Consider the following 15831-nt stretch of genomic DNA (forward strand, 5'->3'; position numbering starts at 1 on the left):
ACTTCAAATTTTTAATACAGAATCTCCATTAAACCTGTGAGAGTGCAATTTGGGTATTTACCTGGCAGTAAAAAAAAAGCTTTTATTGAGTTGCTTTATAGAAGTGGGCATGTCAGAAAGCTTGGGAGTAAATGTAAATCTGAAAGTTTTAATAGACCGAAATCTGGGGAACTTTCCTTCCTATTGTTCTTCGGTTTTGTACCACCCTACAACCTTAAAGACTTGAGCGTGGTGATCTTCTGCAGGACTGGCGCGCAGGAATTAAAATCGTCATTTTACCTTAGTCTTGGCTTTACCATTTGTCAACATTTAAAAACATATATGTCTACCTAACGTTTCTGCAAGAGCAATACTCGGTGAAAAAGGCCTTAAAATGAATTAAAAACTAGATTTCAATGTCTTAACTCAAAATGGAGTGAATGACCACATCACATTATTGCAAGTGTATGTACTCTTTATGGAAAGAGGAAGTGAATGAAAGTAGCTTCTGTTCTATGTGTGTGTGTGTGTGTCATTGCGATCCCCGGACAACACATGAGGTAGTAAAAGGGTCTGTTACAGGCAATTAAAACACATTTACGCCTAAGAAAAATATAGTTGCCATAAAGAGGTGTCAAGCATGACATTCAATATGCTGGTCATGTTTCTTATCACATGCATGCACTATTCATTTCTAGGTTTAGAACACGCAACCTCTCAGTGACATTATAGCCTCCGTTATCACCTTGGCACAATACTTACAAGGATCTAGGATACTCTATCTTAGCCATTTTGAAAACCATGTATCTGCCACATCACTTTAGCATTTTTACAAAGTCACAAGACAGTCCGATTGAATTTCGTAGTCTTTATTTTTCATCGTCTTTATTTTTCATTTGAGTTTTTTTTTTTCAGAAGTGAAGTAACAAAATAATGACTTTCTTTCACAAGTTCAAACATGGACTTTGTTGGGTCCATTTTTTTTTATTTTTTTTTAGTTTAAACTGCATGACATATGCTTTGTTTTCATGTATTTATTTTGTAGCTAGCAAACATATTGTGACTGGATAAATGAGGGGATAACGGTCCTGCCCTGTTTTAGCTATATGTGTCCTATTAATAGGCCTGGCTCAGAATCACAATGTTCAGCTGTAACCAAACTCCATCTGTCAAGTCACGTCCTCTCCCTGCTCTCCCTTCTACAGTATCACTGCAGCCAGGCTAAGGGCACTCTGGTCTGTGCCACCCTCCAAGCCACACAGACGGTAGGCCGGGCAGACAGCTGCCTCTCAGATCTGTGCTCATTATGGAGGCTTTGTACACTCAATTCGTGGAAGATGACGGGGCAATGATAGAGGAGGAAGAAGAGGACAAAAGTAGAGAACAGGAAGAGTGGGGCATGGAGGCCTCCTCGTCCATGGGCTTCTCTACAGATGAGGAAACAGACGAAGACGAAGAACCAGAACCCCCACCGGTTGTCCGAAGGAAGGTATCATTTGCAGATGCTTTTGGCCTCGACCTAGTTTCAGTCAAGGAGTATGACAATGTTGATGTGACAGAGTCAGAAGCCTGCAAACCCGCTGAGAGAGATTTGACACATCCACTCGAGGAGTTCTACATATCCTGTCTGTTTACAGTCCCTTCATCCCCAGAGGAGCTGGACCACAGGCTCCAGGCACAGATGGTCGAGCTGGAGAGCATTGAGCTTCTCCCAGGAACCACCACGTTCCGTGGCATCATCAGGGTGGTCAACCTCTGCTTCAGTAAGTCTGTTTATGCCCGGATCACCCTGGATAAGTGGAACAGCTTCTTTGACCTGTTGGCTGAGTATGTGCCAGGATCCAGTGACAGGAAAACTGATAGGTTTACTTTCAAGTACACGGTTGTTCCTCGTCTTGAAAGAGATGGGACCAGAGTGGAGTTTTGTCTGCGTTATGAAACATCAGTGGGCACTTTTTGGGCCAATAACAAGGAGATGAACTACGTAATGTTCTGCCACCAGAAAGTACATGTGAAGGAGCATGGGCCTGTAGTGCAAGAGGAGGGTACCAGACTCAAGAGTACGAGGAGCTGTCTCAAAGCTAACAGGTGGGAAAATCTGATGCTAAATCTTTTTTTAAACATGTCACTTCTGTGCCCAACACAGTCCAAGGGAGAAGGCTCATCCCCTCCAAATGTCAACAATAGATACCATTATGGAGTAATCAATACTCTAGTGTGGGGGATTTGGATCTAATTAGTATCTCACCCAAGGGGGCTCATGATCATCTGGATGAATCTGTCTGTTAGCATGTTATCTCAAAAATAAATTACACATGTTGATGAAATTTGGAAGAAGCTTTTGGAAATAAGCTGGAAAAGTTTGTAGATCCTAGACCCCAGACTGTTTTAGCAGATGTGTTTGTGTGCACATGTAGATAAATTTGGGTCCTTTAGTCTTTTATCCATAGTTAAAGGGAAATGCTTGAGAGAATGTTACAGTCTCCGGTGATCATTTCGATCGTATGAACAACATTAATGAAGGGATTTCAATGATATTATACAGCCATATTACCTCTTTGGTGAGATATGCCCTCTTTGAGGGATTTCTAGTTTTGTTTTAATGAAAACACATAAATTGACTACATTCTAATGATCATGTCTTATAGGTTCTGCTTGATGACAGAAAGGAAACAAGTAAAAAAGGCCTTGTCTCACGTTGTGACAAATTCGAATTACGTTGAAGTAATAGCCATGGCCTCTTTTTGGCCGGGCCTTTGTGTCTTTACACAGAGCTGTTATGTAACTTTTCAGCAGGAAATGTTTGAGCTGTAGACCACATATTGCCCATGTAAGGTCAGATGTCCGTCCAGATTTCTGTGACGTCTCACTGGAGAGGAGAGACGGATACACTTCAATTTGTCCGTTCTGACAGAAATCTACTTTAAGAACAGTTAAGGAACGTTGATGTTCTGGTCTGCCTTACTGCAGCATAAGAGTCTCAAACATGTAATGCGCAACCATAATGAGAACAGGCATACGGTGCAGGTAGAACAACAAACAAAAAAGAATTATACTGATGGGTGAAAGCTTTGAGTCATACGATTTAATTAAGCTCAGAGATGAGATGTGACACCGACAAAACAAAAAAAGAATCAAGCCGATGCAACAAAGCAACATAATGTCAATAGCAAATAAACTATGAGAAGAATGTGATTTAACGATTTTGTCTTTTGTTATTTTGAACCACAGGAGGGGAATGGCCAGGGACACCATGAACCCAGCAACAGCTGGTGCAGGTGTGTATACCTGTATTTGTTTAAGTGTGTGTCATAGTGTGAGCAAATGTTGACCCTTGCTTTTAAGCCTGAGTTTCTAAGTCTTTATCTTTCAGAAGCTGAGGCACCACAAAATGCAGAGGAGGCTTTCAGAAACACAGTGGACAGTGCACAGATACAAACATTATTATACCAAGAAGAGCACAGAAATTTGGTGAGGTTCATTTATTATCTTTGGAGTTACAAACTCCGGGAAGCAAATTAAATTACCCATATCGCTCACAAGTAAACAGTACTAGCCACACACACAGAAACACACACAAAAAAAAAAACCACAGTCAGTATTAATTGGATGTTAACTGGCTGCACTGTCTCTATCTGCCAATTCTATATAAAGTAAAAACAAAATACATGTGCACTTTCTGCAAGGGTAGGAATGAAATCTAGCTCAAGATGCCCGTCATACTACTCTGTGCTGAATGAGTCCCAGAAGGATGTAGAAAGTCAGCTAATCTGACACTTGAGAACATGTGCAAGCTATTAATAATAAATGTGCATGTGACCTGCTTGTAAATGTGTAGAGAAGTTGATGTAAACAACAGTGGAGGTATATTTTGAGATCGCAGCAGGTTTGCAAAGAAATGCACCTTAACGGTAATGTGGCATTTGTAACATTCTACAAATAGGGAGGAAAAGACATATAGGCCTACTGTATATTTGACAGCTGGAAGTTAAAGTGGTCCATGATCTCCAAGACTAACAAATCACGTGCACTTGGCCTCTTCCTATGGTTTATATAGGTAGAATATAAATACTTTACTTGACCTTTGGCCTTTTTGACAGGTGGATAGCATAAAAAGTCGGCAAAGAGCGGCACGCTTGGCACGCGTAAAGGAACTAGAACTGCCGAAAGCTTCTTCACATGACACAACCAATGACAAGAACTTTTTTCAACCTATGGCAGCTCCATGGGGTAGCACTGCCAACGTTTTCTCTAAAATTCAGAAGAAACAATCCAGTGGAAATCCAAGGATCCTCACTTACCACCAGATTCCTCTGACCACACTGGACTGGAACAATGACAAACCACAGCAGTGGGAGACTCCTAATGTAGATGATATCTGGACTGGAAGAGTTAAATGGACTCTGTCGAAGAAAAATAAAAAGGATACACTGTCTGTTAGTGATATATGGGAGACCTTTCTTAAAGGTAAAGATGATACGACAGATAAAGACACCTCTGTGTGTGATGCATGGCAGGCATTTCTAAACGGGCAAAGCAGCGAGGACCATTCCACTGTTCCAGAGTCAGAATGGCTGCAGACGGCAGCGTCCGTTTCTCCTTCAAATAATAAAGAGCCCCAAATCCAACATGAATCTCAAGCAGGGAAAGATGCCCCCACACTCTTACAATCACCCACCTCAACTGCATGTCAACTACGGTCAGACACTCATGAAATATCAGTGACTAGTGTTGCCTTGAACACTGAAGACCAGCCAGCAGGGGTATGTGACAGGGTCTTGAGAGGTGAAAACACCACGAAACAAGATACAACCAAAGTGTCACAGACAAACTCTGTAACAGACACTCTGCGAGAATTCATGTTTGTGGGGGCAATGCCTGTATCCAAGGGCTCTGTTGTCACTTCGACTGGGTGTCACAACCATGCAGTCTTGGAACTAGAAAGAGAAGGGTTAATAGAGAAAGCAGAAGGAGGAGATGAGCCCTGTAACCCACACATAGCTGGCATAGTAACAAGCTCAGGGGACACAGAGACAACGGACATGACAGCAATACCAGACCCTCAGAATGCCAGTGCTGTTGATAGGATCTCATGGGGAGCGAGCCTGGAAAAGGGTCTTTCTCACAGCAGGGATGGGGAGCTTACAGGAACGGCACACAATGCGATGGATGACATGCTGGCATTTTGGGAGACAATCACACAGGAGACAAAGGATGGGGAGAGGTTTGTCTTCTCCGCTGCTAGACAAGGAGTGGAGACAAACTGTACGGAATCTACAGAGGAGATGATATTTAGGCCACAGAAAGCAGAGGAGTGTGAAATCTCCCAGAGGTATGCAGATGAAAATCAATGTGAGGAATTCAGGCTGAACCAAAACAGTGAAAACCCATTTAAGCACAATGAGAGAGATGGAAATGAAATACAACCTGCACAGTTTCATTCAGATGAAGTCAATCTGAACCAAAAATGTGAGAATATTTTCAGACAAAGTCAAATAAGTGATTCAGAAAAAGAAGATGCAGCATCACAAGACAAATACTTGGGCATGAAACAGAAAGGAAGTACGAACGGCACGGAGAGGCTAACTGGCACAGAGCAAGAAATGTTTCAACTCCTACATGGGGAAGCAGGGATTCAAAAAGATGAGGACCCAACATTGAAAAAAACTGAAGAAAACAGTGCAGTGAAATCACAAGCAGGTGAACATGAAATAATCTCAGATGAAGCAGAAGAAAGAGTGAGCTTGAGCTGCACAGAAATAATTCAAGGGAAGCAGGAGCCCTGCATAGAAATAAATCAATCAGCACCTACAGCACACACAGTGGAATTGAGGAAAAGGAAAAAGGTCTTCCAACTTGATTGTGACACATTTGGACCCTTTCCAACGTATAAATGTGACCAAAGTCATATAGAGGTGCTAGAAATGGGACTGACTCGTTCACAGGAAGATATGAAGAGTCACGATGAAGATGTAGGCAGCGCAATAAGCTCAGATGAAGTTACTGCAAATGTTTCAAAGGCAGATATTTCACCAGAGCTGAGAGACCAACCTGAGATATTAGAAAGAATAGAGGAAGATATGAGTCAGAGAGACAAAGATGAGAGAGTGAGTATTAGAAACCTGAAAATAGCAGCAGTGGGGGAGTTGATAGGTAATGTGGAGAACCCTCAGGGGGAGAGAAGTAATGCACCAGCTGAATTGAAAAAGTTGTCCGCGGAAGTTGAGAGCTCTCCACGTGTTGAATATAAAGAACTCTCAGATGGAACAAAAAACCCTATCGTAACAGAAAATACGGCTGCACTTGAAGTGATAGAGTCCGGATTAGACGAGACATTTACAGAAAGATTTAGAGAAGATTTGGTCAGGGGGATTTGGGAGGAGGCGTTGGATCAGAAAAGCAATGTACAGGCCTCTTGTAGAGATGTAAACATCGGTGCTGGATTAGGTATGCAACTGACTGAAGCGTCTGATAGTACACATGATTGCCATCCTTTTTCAAAAACAGAGGTTTTGGATCCAGGTGTATTGCCCGTCAGAGAACCAACCTATCCCAATTTGAGTCACGGCTTAGAGCAAACCTTATCCACAGAGAGCAATGCATTCTCAACAGAAAGAGGGAAGAAGCCCACCAAAAGTGGCTTTGCTCTTCAGCCAGAACAACGCTGTCTCTCACAATTAAAGACAGATTTGAATTCAAGCGCTTCTCATAATCAAGATCTCAACCCCACTTTAGCCTCCCAAGTTTTCGGCTCGGCGAAAGATCACACTCAAAATTGGGAAAGATCCCAACAGGCAAAAGGCAGACGAACAGAAGATGATGTCGTCGCTCACAAAGAGAGTTTAAATCAGTGGGCTCATCCATGTCACACACACCTCAGTCCATTGTCTCAAAAATCCAAACAGTCCAATGGTCTCATATGGTGGAGTGTATTATATATTCTCAGTCACATCACCAGACTTCTCATCTGTGGCCTACTAGTTGCAGGATTCTTTGTTGTTTTCCTGTATGATTTCCCTGCTTTTTTTGCAATGTACATATTTTCCTTGAGCTGGTGGTTCTACAAGTGGAAGAAATATCAAGGGACAATGAATAAGGGGATGGTGGACTAGAATGAGAGGCCTCAGAGAAGGACAGGTGTTAAAAGAGTGTAGCGTGTGGCATTTTTAAACATATACAACATTACATTACTGTCAAATTCAAACGTGTTCATACTGTATTCTGAGATGTTGAGGCAATGGTCCAGCTCAGACCTGGCAAAAACATGCCACGAAGGACAGTTGCGAATCACTCTGGCTACATTCAGAGGTGACCTGGACCGCAAGCTGTTTTAGCGATGTGAATACAAATGTGATGGGATAGGTTTCCTTACAAAGGGTAAGGCAAAAGACGAAATTGTCATTTTGGGGTCAGCTGAGAGAAAATGAAAAAGAATCATATGTCACTCATAATCTTTGCCCACAGTTTTGCATTTCATGTTACATTTACAATCAACAGCTTGCTGCTAAAATGATCAATTGCCCCATCTATATATATATAGTATATATATATATATATAGAGAGAGAGAGAGAGAGAGAGAGAGAGAGAATCAGAAGTGATCATTTGAATGAATAGTTCGAGCGATTGTAACATGTTCTCAAAATTGTCCCAATATGCACGTTAATTCCAGGTCTGAACAGGGGTGGTGAAAAGTTGACGAAACAGGTGCAATAACACAAACTTGTTTTTACAGAATTTTTAACGTGTGTGTTTGGTTGTGCGGTTTTATATGGGGTTGTTTTTTTGTCGTCGTTGTTGCTGTTTTTGTTCTTTCCTAATTTCACGTGAAGCTATGAAACGGATTCAGCCCGTGACTCCGTAAAACCAAACAAAATTGACCTCCGAGCTCTTGCTGTGATTGAATTCTTGAGTTAAAATTCGACATTTGTTGACAAGGTGGAACACAAAGATTTAATTCCAAATAATCTTGAATTTAATTTCTGAAATTCCACATTTAGATGAAAACTTAAAGCCTCCATCTTAAAAATTTGTGCTTTCACGTTAGTTCACCTATAGTTTACGTGTACTTTTATTGGACGTCTTGTTGAAGGTAGATTTACTGTCAACGTACAGTGTATGTGGACGGTGTGTGTATATTTGCCGTGTATGATGGGCCCAACATTAGTTTACAATGCACCAAATGGAACAAAGTTATGAATCAAGTGCTTGATTCGTGTAGATAAGGGTGTTTGTAAAATGGCTTATTTAGGCCACATTGAAGACGTTTTTTTTTTTTGGACATCGAGATGGCCATAATTTTATGAAAAAAAGATCAGAATATGATGAGAATACAGGCATCATTTTAAGCGTAAATGATAATATTATGGTACCCACAATGGAAGCAAACAAAACAGGCGATTGTACAGGCAGCCTCCTTGGCAACCTGTCTCCGGTGCTATACAGTTTACTCTTCAGAATACACACAGTTTCTAGCAAATCCTTTTGAAATTCTGATACATACGAGATAACGGTGCTGATATGCCAGAGGTTGAAGTGTTTCCTTATTTGAAAGAAAAACAATACTTGAGAACAATTTCAAAAGCGATCTACGACCCTCGGTTTCATGTGGGCGACTGCTCTTCTTGTAGCTCTCTTTTAAAGTAAAAGACTAAAATTACGACCGTATTCTCAAAAATTCAGACTTCATTCGCGGAATATTACATCTTTACTTTCATAAAATAATGGCTTTTTCTCATAAATTCACAACTTCATTCTCAAAATTTTTTTTTTTTTCTCTCTCAATGTGGCCCTGATACTCTGTTGTATGTTTGCAATCGTGTGAGTTGAAATACTGGTCATTTGATGTTATTTTTGAATAAAATAAAATAAATCTATCGAAACAAATAAACGAATTCATCTTGTATTTTGGCTCACGAGGGGAACATTTAGCTGACAAAGCGTTCATTTATTCAACACGCTATCATCCCACCTATGGGAAATAAGAACCATATATGTTAGGAAATCATTTTTACGGCAGCCTTGAACACATTTTTGCTGTTTTTCAGACGTCACCAACAAACAAGCAACACTGTATACAACATACACCACACTGTATATTCACTTATTATTCCATACAGTGTGATAACCGACACCCTCCGCAGCCTGTAAGTACAGCTGCTCTCTGACATGTGACTCATTTAATTTGGTCCAAGTCCCATGCCATTTATTCTTGGATCGAGTTGATGCAAGTCTGAGGTAATGTGTTTTCTGCCGATGTCAATTCACCGCTCATCAAAATAGTGAGGTCCAAGTCATGATCACGTGGGCCCACGTGTCTGTTGGCTGTTTTTCTCTCTTACATTTAAAAAGTGCTAAAGGAAATATAGTCCTTGATAATAATAATATAAAAAAAAAGGGATGAGAATAAAGACCGTGTTTGAGGGACATCATCTTAGGAAACAAGTTGAACACCTCTTTGGTGCTCTATGATGTTTCGTTTCTTTCAGCAGGATTACACGTTTTTAGTTGTTTTTTTTTTATATCAGATGTGTCCAATCTTTGAACCTCAGTCGCACACTTCCCCATCCTTGCCTCTGAGGAGTCATTTATCGCTTCAGTTTCATTGCCTGCCGACGGAAGCTGAAATCAAATCAAATTTCACGTTACAAATAGACCATTTTATCCCTTTTTTTTCTCCACACGAGAGTTACAAAACGTGATACATCACAAGGTTAATGATGCAATACGTTTAACATTCAGCCTTGTGATGTAGTTATATCATCATTAATTGCCACCGAAAATCTAGGATATGCAAAATGAATATAAAAATAAAAAATATCGAGGAAGCCCCTATCGGATCAGAGACAGTTTGAAAATCCCTGCTCCAGTTCATCCAGGAGTGTACAACTGATCACAATAAGACTGCAATAGGGAGGTGCAACAGGTTTGCTGGATAATAATGCGTACGCACAATGTCATGGGAGTTTGGGGATTTAATGGTGAGTGAAATTTGTTCAAGGGGACTCAAAGACTTTCACTGACGAATTATGATTTTTTTTTTTTCCTGTATGTTAACATTAAGCGTAATGATAATTTGTCAGTAATTCAGTGCTCTTCACTGCGCGCCAAAGCTGAATATAATTTTTTTTTTAGTTAGGTCGTCTTTAATCAATATGAACACCGTTTAGAAAAGAATTTTCCTTTTAACAGCCAGAGCATGGGTGCGGTCTGTATTATATTCTTAAACAAATTAAAAAAAAAAAAAAAGAATAAATAAGATTTAAAAAGTCATGCATATGTCTTAAATTCACTGACACCTGTGGAAAATGCAATCTCCTCGTCCAGAAACCAAATCAGCCTTGAAATTGTACAAACAAAAGTGACGCTCAACTTGAAAACATCATAAAACATGAAATATCAACAATCTTTAGCCGTTTAGAAACTGATCCCACATCGTTCGCTTCGAAATGTAACAACAGACATTGTCTCCTCTGCTATTTTGGTTCCACCCAGTCACATGCTGGTGCTGCGCGTGGTGCATAAGCCTTATTATATGACACTGTGGGTGTTAAAGAGTTGGGTCAAGAGAGACTCCGCAGTTCAGTAGAAGTCACTTGATCTGATCTGGGGTATGATGACCTTTTGTAAAGTGGCGTCAGTCCTACGCTGGGACCTTCTTCAAATTGGCCACAAGCCAATGTTGCCATGGTGGAAGACGACTCTTCGCAGGGCACTGCTCTGAAGAAGCCCAGTTAAAACCTGCTGCACAGAATGCATTGAAGGAAAAAACTAACCTTACCCATCGCAACTCTGTGCCGAGGAACATTGTAATTACCCTAAAACCAAGTTAACTCTCAAACAACCATCCAAAGTAGTGGGGCACAACATTTTGCCCCCACAAAGCGCATTGAGCCCCTCATATATATCGGCTATATCCTGGTTTTCAGGCCCGCAAACTGCCATTAAATAAGAATGCACATGCACATGCTTCCTGAAGTTTATCCATCCATTTTCTACCGCTTATCCTGTTAAGGGTCGCGAGGGGGGGGGGGGGGGTGGAACCTATCCGAGCAGCCTTTGGGCGAGAGGCGGGATGCATCCTGAATGGGTCGCCAGTCCATCGCAGTATCAACACACAGAGACAGACAACCATTCACACTCACAGTCACACCTACGGTCAATTTAGAGTATCGATCAGCCTCGTCCCCTCTTGATGTCTTTGGACTGTGGGAGGAAGCTGGAGTACCAGAGAGGCATCAGTGGTGTACCTTTAAACCCTGCAATCACAGATCCTGCCACCACAACTACAGCCAAACTGTCAAGAAAACTAAAAACTCTAGTAAAGAATATAAAATAAATCAGTGCTGCCCTGAGGTTTCACATTTATAAAATCAGATTTTAGTGAGTGGTACAATGGCTGTCTGGAAAGTTTCAGATTCACAAATTATGTAGCCATAATTACAATAAACAAATCTGCAGAAGATCTTGCTTCATTCAAAGTTTATGAGATACATTAGTATAGTATACCAAGAACAGTTGAATTGACTTCTGAAAATATGCATGACGCTCTGGTCCATGTCAGGTCACTGCTGGTCCCTGAGGGGGTGGTCTAGTTTGAAGTCTTAGAGATCTGTCTTCACGCAGTGCTGCTTCCCTCACTCCCCCTCTCACATTTCACTTTGTATACAAGATTATGAGAAAGAGTGAGTGTGTGTTTAAGTGTGTTTGACAGAAACGCAATCTATAATAAGTATTGTATGATAATGTTGGAGATATTCTCACAGGTGCAATCATGCCATTTGTTGCCTCCAGGCTGAGTTATTGCAATTACTATTTATTATTAGAATGCCCCAAATACTCTCTGAAGACTCTCCAGCTGATCCAGAATTCTGACAAGAAAAAAAGAAACAACATCTCTGAATTTCCTCTCTGTAAAACCCAGATCATATATTGAAATCATCCATCCATTAATTTTCTTCCGCTTATTCCTATTAAGGGTCGACGGGGGGGGGGGGGGGGGGGGGCTGGAGCCTATCACAGCTGCTACGGGCAAGAGGCGGGGTTCACCCAGGACAGGTCACCAGTCCATCGCAGGACCAACACATAGAGTCAGACAACCATTCACACTCACAGTCACACCTACGGTCAATTTAGAGTATCAATCAGCCTCGTCCCCTCTTGATGTCTTTGGACTGTGGGAGGAAGCTGGAGTACCAGAGAGAACCCACGCAGGAACAGGGAGAACATGGAGACTCCACACAGAAAGATCCCGTGCCGGAGCCAGGACTCGAACCCTGAACCTTCTTGCTGTGAGGCAACAGACGACCAGGCTTCTGTTGAGACGTCTTCCAGTTATGGTCTGGTCGGCCATGTGCAATAAAAGCAGTGAAATCACACATCTGCGCGGCCTCGAAGACGTAACCATAGCAATTATTTGAATCCCAAGTAATACATTTCTAAATGTAACACTTACTCATCTTAACAGGGCCAAAACTGCAGCCTCCAAATACAGCATTTTTTTTTTCCTGTGAAACAATGACAGGATGACTTTTAAATTTTAATGGGGTATGTGCACCCACTTCCCAATTCATTAGGTCTGCCTCGATCAGACTAATGGTCTATAATTATAAAACCTTACAATAAATCCACTCCTGATGATGATTATGATGTTCACTTTTTATTTGATCTATTTCAGAGAGGTTTCCACCCCAATTTATATAAATGGCATAGATGAAATACTCGGAACAACTAATTGTACCCCTGGTCACATAGACCTGCCCCCTTTATGAAAAGTGTCCCAAGGTAACTGGTGGAATTTGGCACTACATCAATTAAAAAAGAATTCAATGTGGCCCTGCTGCAGTCACTAAAAAGGTTGGTGGATTTCGCAAGTTCGGCAATATGAGTACAAAATGGTTCAGTTTATCATGTGGCTACATCGCAAATACTTTAAAATACAAGGAAAATACATTTATGTTTATTTTGGACACGACAAATCATCAGATGTAACAACAGCTTTTCTCCAGCAGATGGTGCTGCAGCTTCATTTATCGAAAAATCCATCACATTTTCAGTTATTGGGATACTTAAATCAGGGTTGTTTTGGTTGACATGAACAACAAAAGAAATAGAATCACGTGGACACCTAAAGCAATAATTTGACACCATCTGCATAATTCTGGATATTAAGATTGTCCTTTTGCATGATGGGTCATCCAACAAACCACAAACAATCTATTTTCATCCCTGTGGTGAAATCAGAGTATTATGAAGCACACTGCCAGGGACAGGAGGGTGGATGAGGACATTGTATGTGAGAGGATGAGAGCACAAAATGAGGCAGGGCCTTGTTGAGAGGCCGGAGGGGAACAGAGGCACTCTGCTGACAGATTGGAGACCTGACAGACTGCATTGTCTGCACACTCTCTAGTCTAGGGAACCGCTTTTTATGCATTCAACTCTCCATTGCACTCTGGCAGCCTCCCTGGCTGTGCACCTCTCTCTCAACCTACAACCTTGCCAGCCTCATGTCCCCTCCAGACCCTACCCCCTTTACCATTCTGACCTCTCCCTTTCTCACCAAACCTCCTCGCCTCTGCCATGACTCCTCCTCTGACTCCCCTCAGCCACTTGACTTTCCCAGATGTCCACTGGCCCCTACATCACTGAGACAGCCAGACTTTCTGCTGTTGCCACTTGGCATTTGGAGACTGTGTGGGTGGGACACCATCACCTCCCATCCAACACTAATTGCAGTATGCTGACTGCCTGGGAATTCGTCTGAGAGCAAAGCAGACTGCAAGTTCTCTCTACTTGGTTTCAAGTGCTTACTGTCAGACAGTAGGTAGAAATGAGGGACGATGGTCACATGGAATCAGTCAATAACTTCCTTGAAGCGAATTTCTGGATAAGTATGAAGATTTTAATATCTTATCAACAGGTGAGTATGATAATTCTTTCAGTCACGTATATTCCACTGTTTCACAACGCACTAAACAGTATATGCTGTTTTTTTTTTTTCTTTCAATTGCCCTGCCTTTCATTTGCAGTGTTACCACAAGAGTAGCAGCTGTCTACCATCTCCATAGATTGCTGGGTTCGTGTCTTGATGATGAAGATGTGATGTGAGGGGGGGGGGGGGGGAAAGCGGCAGATGTGCATGCGAGGAAGAGGAGGTGCAGATATTTCACTCGGAATCTTATATTCATATAAGCAGATGTAGTCATGGTTTTTGCACAAAGAAATGGTGAGAAGAGAGTGACAGGGAAGGAGTACGAGGTGAGATGGGTTTGTCAGCCTGTAGCCCCGAATTAATCATGAAGGACATGAATAAAACAAAACCCTACTTAAGTAACATGTTACAAAGTACATCATACTGAGAGGGAAAAAAAAAAAGGTGGATTTTGAATGGCAGCAGTGAAAGACTTGAGGTTACTGACTGCATTTTTAACCGATATGATCTCACCATATTTTGAAAAAAAAAAAAAAGGACTACTACTTGTTGATGGACACATTTTTGCGGTGCAGAGTGAATCGTGATGAGCTGTGTTACTGTGCTACCCTAGGATTCAGCCAACTAATGGGAGACAAGCCCATTCCTTGGGCTGAAAAAAAAAACAACAACTATCAATTTAATTGAAATTCGTCAGAAAAATAAGAAGACAGGAATTTTTTGCAAGGAGGTATCTCATCCAGAAGTCATCAGAGCAGCATCTGCAGTGCAGCGCTCAGCCTGTTATCACCACTGTAGCTTTGGGAATGGTGTGCTTCAGACACATTTGCCAAATTCAGAACCTAATGGATCATTGTCTTCACTCTTGTAGCCGGGTTGGTTCCCCTGGCTCTGCTTCAGGTTCCTCCGCTGCTGGTACTTGTGCTATACAAGTACATCCCTCACCAGTCTGCTCCCACATGGGTAGTGATTATATGTAATCTTAGCATTGTGAATGTATACAAAGTATGACGACAATCTCAAACCTTAGTTTTAATTCTCTCTGGTTAATTCATCGCACACAAAGATAAAGAACTTCCCCGTTCTTTTCTTTGTAGATGAGGATATAACCGAGGGAAAAAGGCCGCACAATAACCTGTTGCTGACTACGTGGCCCAGTCAGAGTGCCATTAACGAAGCACAGCTGTGTATGAACGAGTGGAACCTGAGGAGACAGTAATTGAATTTCATAAAAAGTGCAGCCCAGAATGAACCAGGAATGAACAGAAAGGTTATGATTACAATGTAAGAGATGGTTGCCACCTAGTTGCCGTAGTGATTACGACCGAGGGAAAGGGGGACGTTACATCATTGAAAGTTCCATCAATAAAAAGAGGAAAATATCGATAGAGAGGTGGTGGGTGAGGCGAGGCGGGGTGGGGTGGTGTTATGATGACTGCAGTGCAGGAGACTCATGTTTGCTACTGAGTTTAGCAAACCTTTGTTGAGATATGCGAATGGCTATTTGAACACTAAGCAACGGTAGCAGTAGTGGGCTGTCACTTTTGTGTCAGCAGTGGTAAGAATAGGCTTCCAGTTTCTGTCAAAATCAGTGCTAATTTTTGTTACTCACTACCCAAAACACTCAAAAGGAAATTATGGGAAAAGGCATTCAGCCTAGTTGCACGGCTCTATCTATTTGTGAAACTTAAAAGGGATTCAAAAGGTGACAGTTTTATTTCATGAAGAACAGTTAATCAAACACTCTCCTAAATTCAAGCTGCTCCTTGCCCCTCATAGCGATAGATCCTCATCAAATCAAGCTCAGGAATTCATAACACAAGGTAAAATGTTACAATTATACGAAACAACAATTTACATGGCTGTACGGGTAGGAGACTTTATTGAATATGTGTATTGAATTCAAATGGAATCTTTGGAT

At 41.5% G+C, this 15831-nt stretch overlaps 1 protein-coding gene across 1 annotated transcript; it reads left to right on the top strand.

Moving 5' to 3' along the window:
- Window positions 1-1188: 1188 nt before the first annotated feature.
- LOC147263934 (protein phosphatase 1 regulatory subunit 3A-like) lies at window positions 1189-15129 on the top strand. Its single transcript, XM_086202520.1, has 4 exons — window positions 1189-2067; window positions 3211-3257; window positions 3356-3403; window positions 15008-15129. The coding sequence occupies exons 1-4, from the start codon at window positions 1286-1288 to the stop codon at window positions 15127-15129; spliced, it is 999 nt and encodes a 332-aa protein (XP_086058646.1). The 5' UTR covers window positions 1189-1285.
- Window positions 15130-15831: the final 702 nt, after the last annotated feature.

This window comes from Aulostomus chinensis, chromosome 4 (assembly GCF_037954235.1).
Source record: "Aulostomus chinensis isolate RoL2024-O1b breed Wild chromosome 4, RoL_Achi_v1.0, whole genome shotgun sequence".
Taxonomy (NCBI): domain Eukaryota; kingdom Metazoa; phylum Chordata; class Actinopteri; order Syngnathiformes; family Aulostomidae; genus Aulostomus; species Aulostomus chinensis.

Bases quoted from the DNA above. Each gene is read 5' to 3' on its own strand.
- LOC147263934 (XM_086202520.1), top strand. From the start codon at position 1,286: ATGGAGGCTTTGTACACTCAATTCGTGGAAGATGACGGGGCAATGATA. The intron at 2,068-3,210 runs GTGGGAAAATCT...TTTGAACCACAG, and splicing joins AGCTGTCTCAAAGCTAACAG to GAGGGGAATGGCCAGGGACA. The intron at 3,258-3,355 runs GTGTGTATACCT...ATCTTTCAGAAG, and splicing joins CCCAGCAACAGCTGGTGCAG to CTGAGGCACCACAAAATGCA.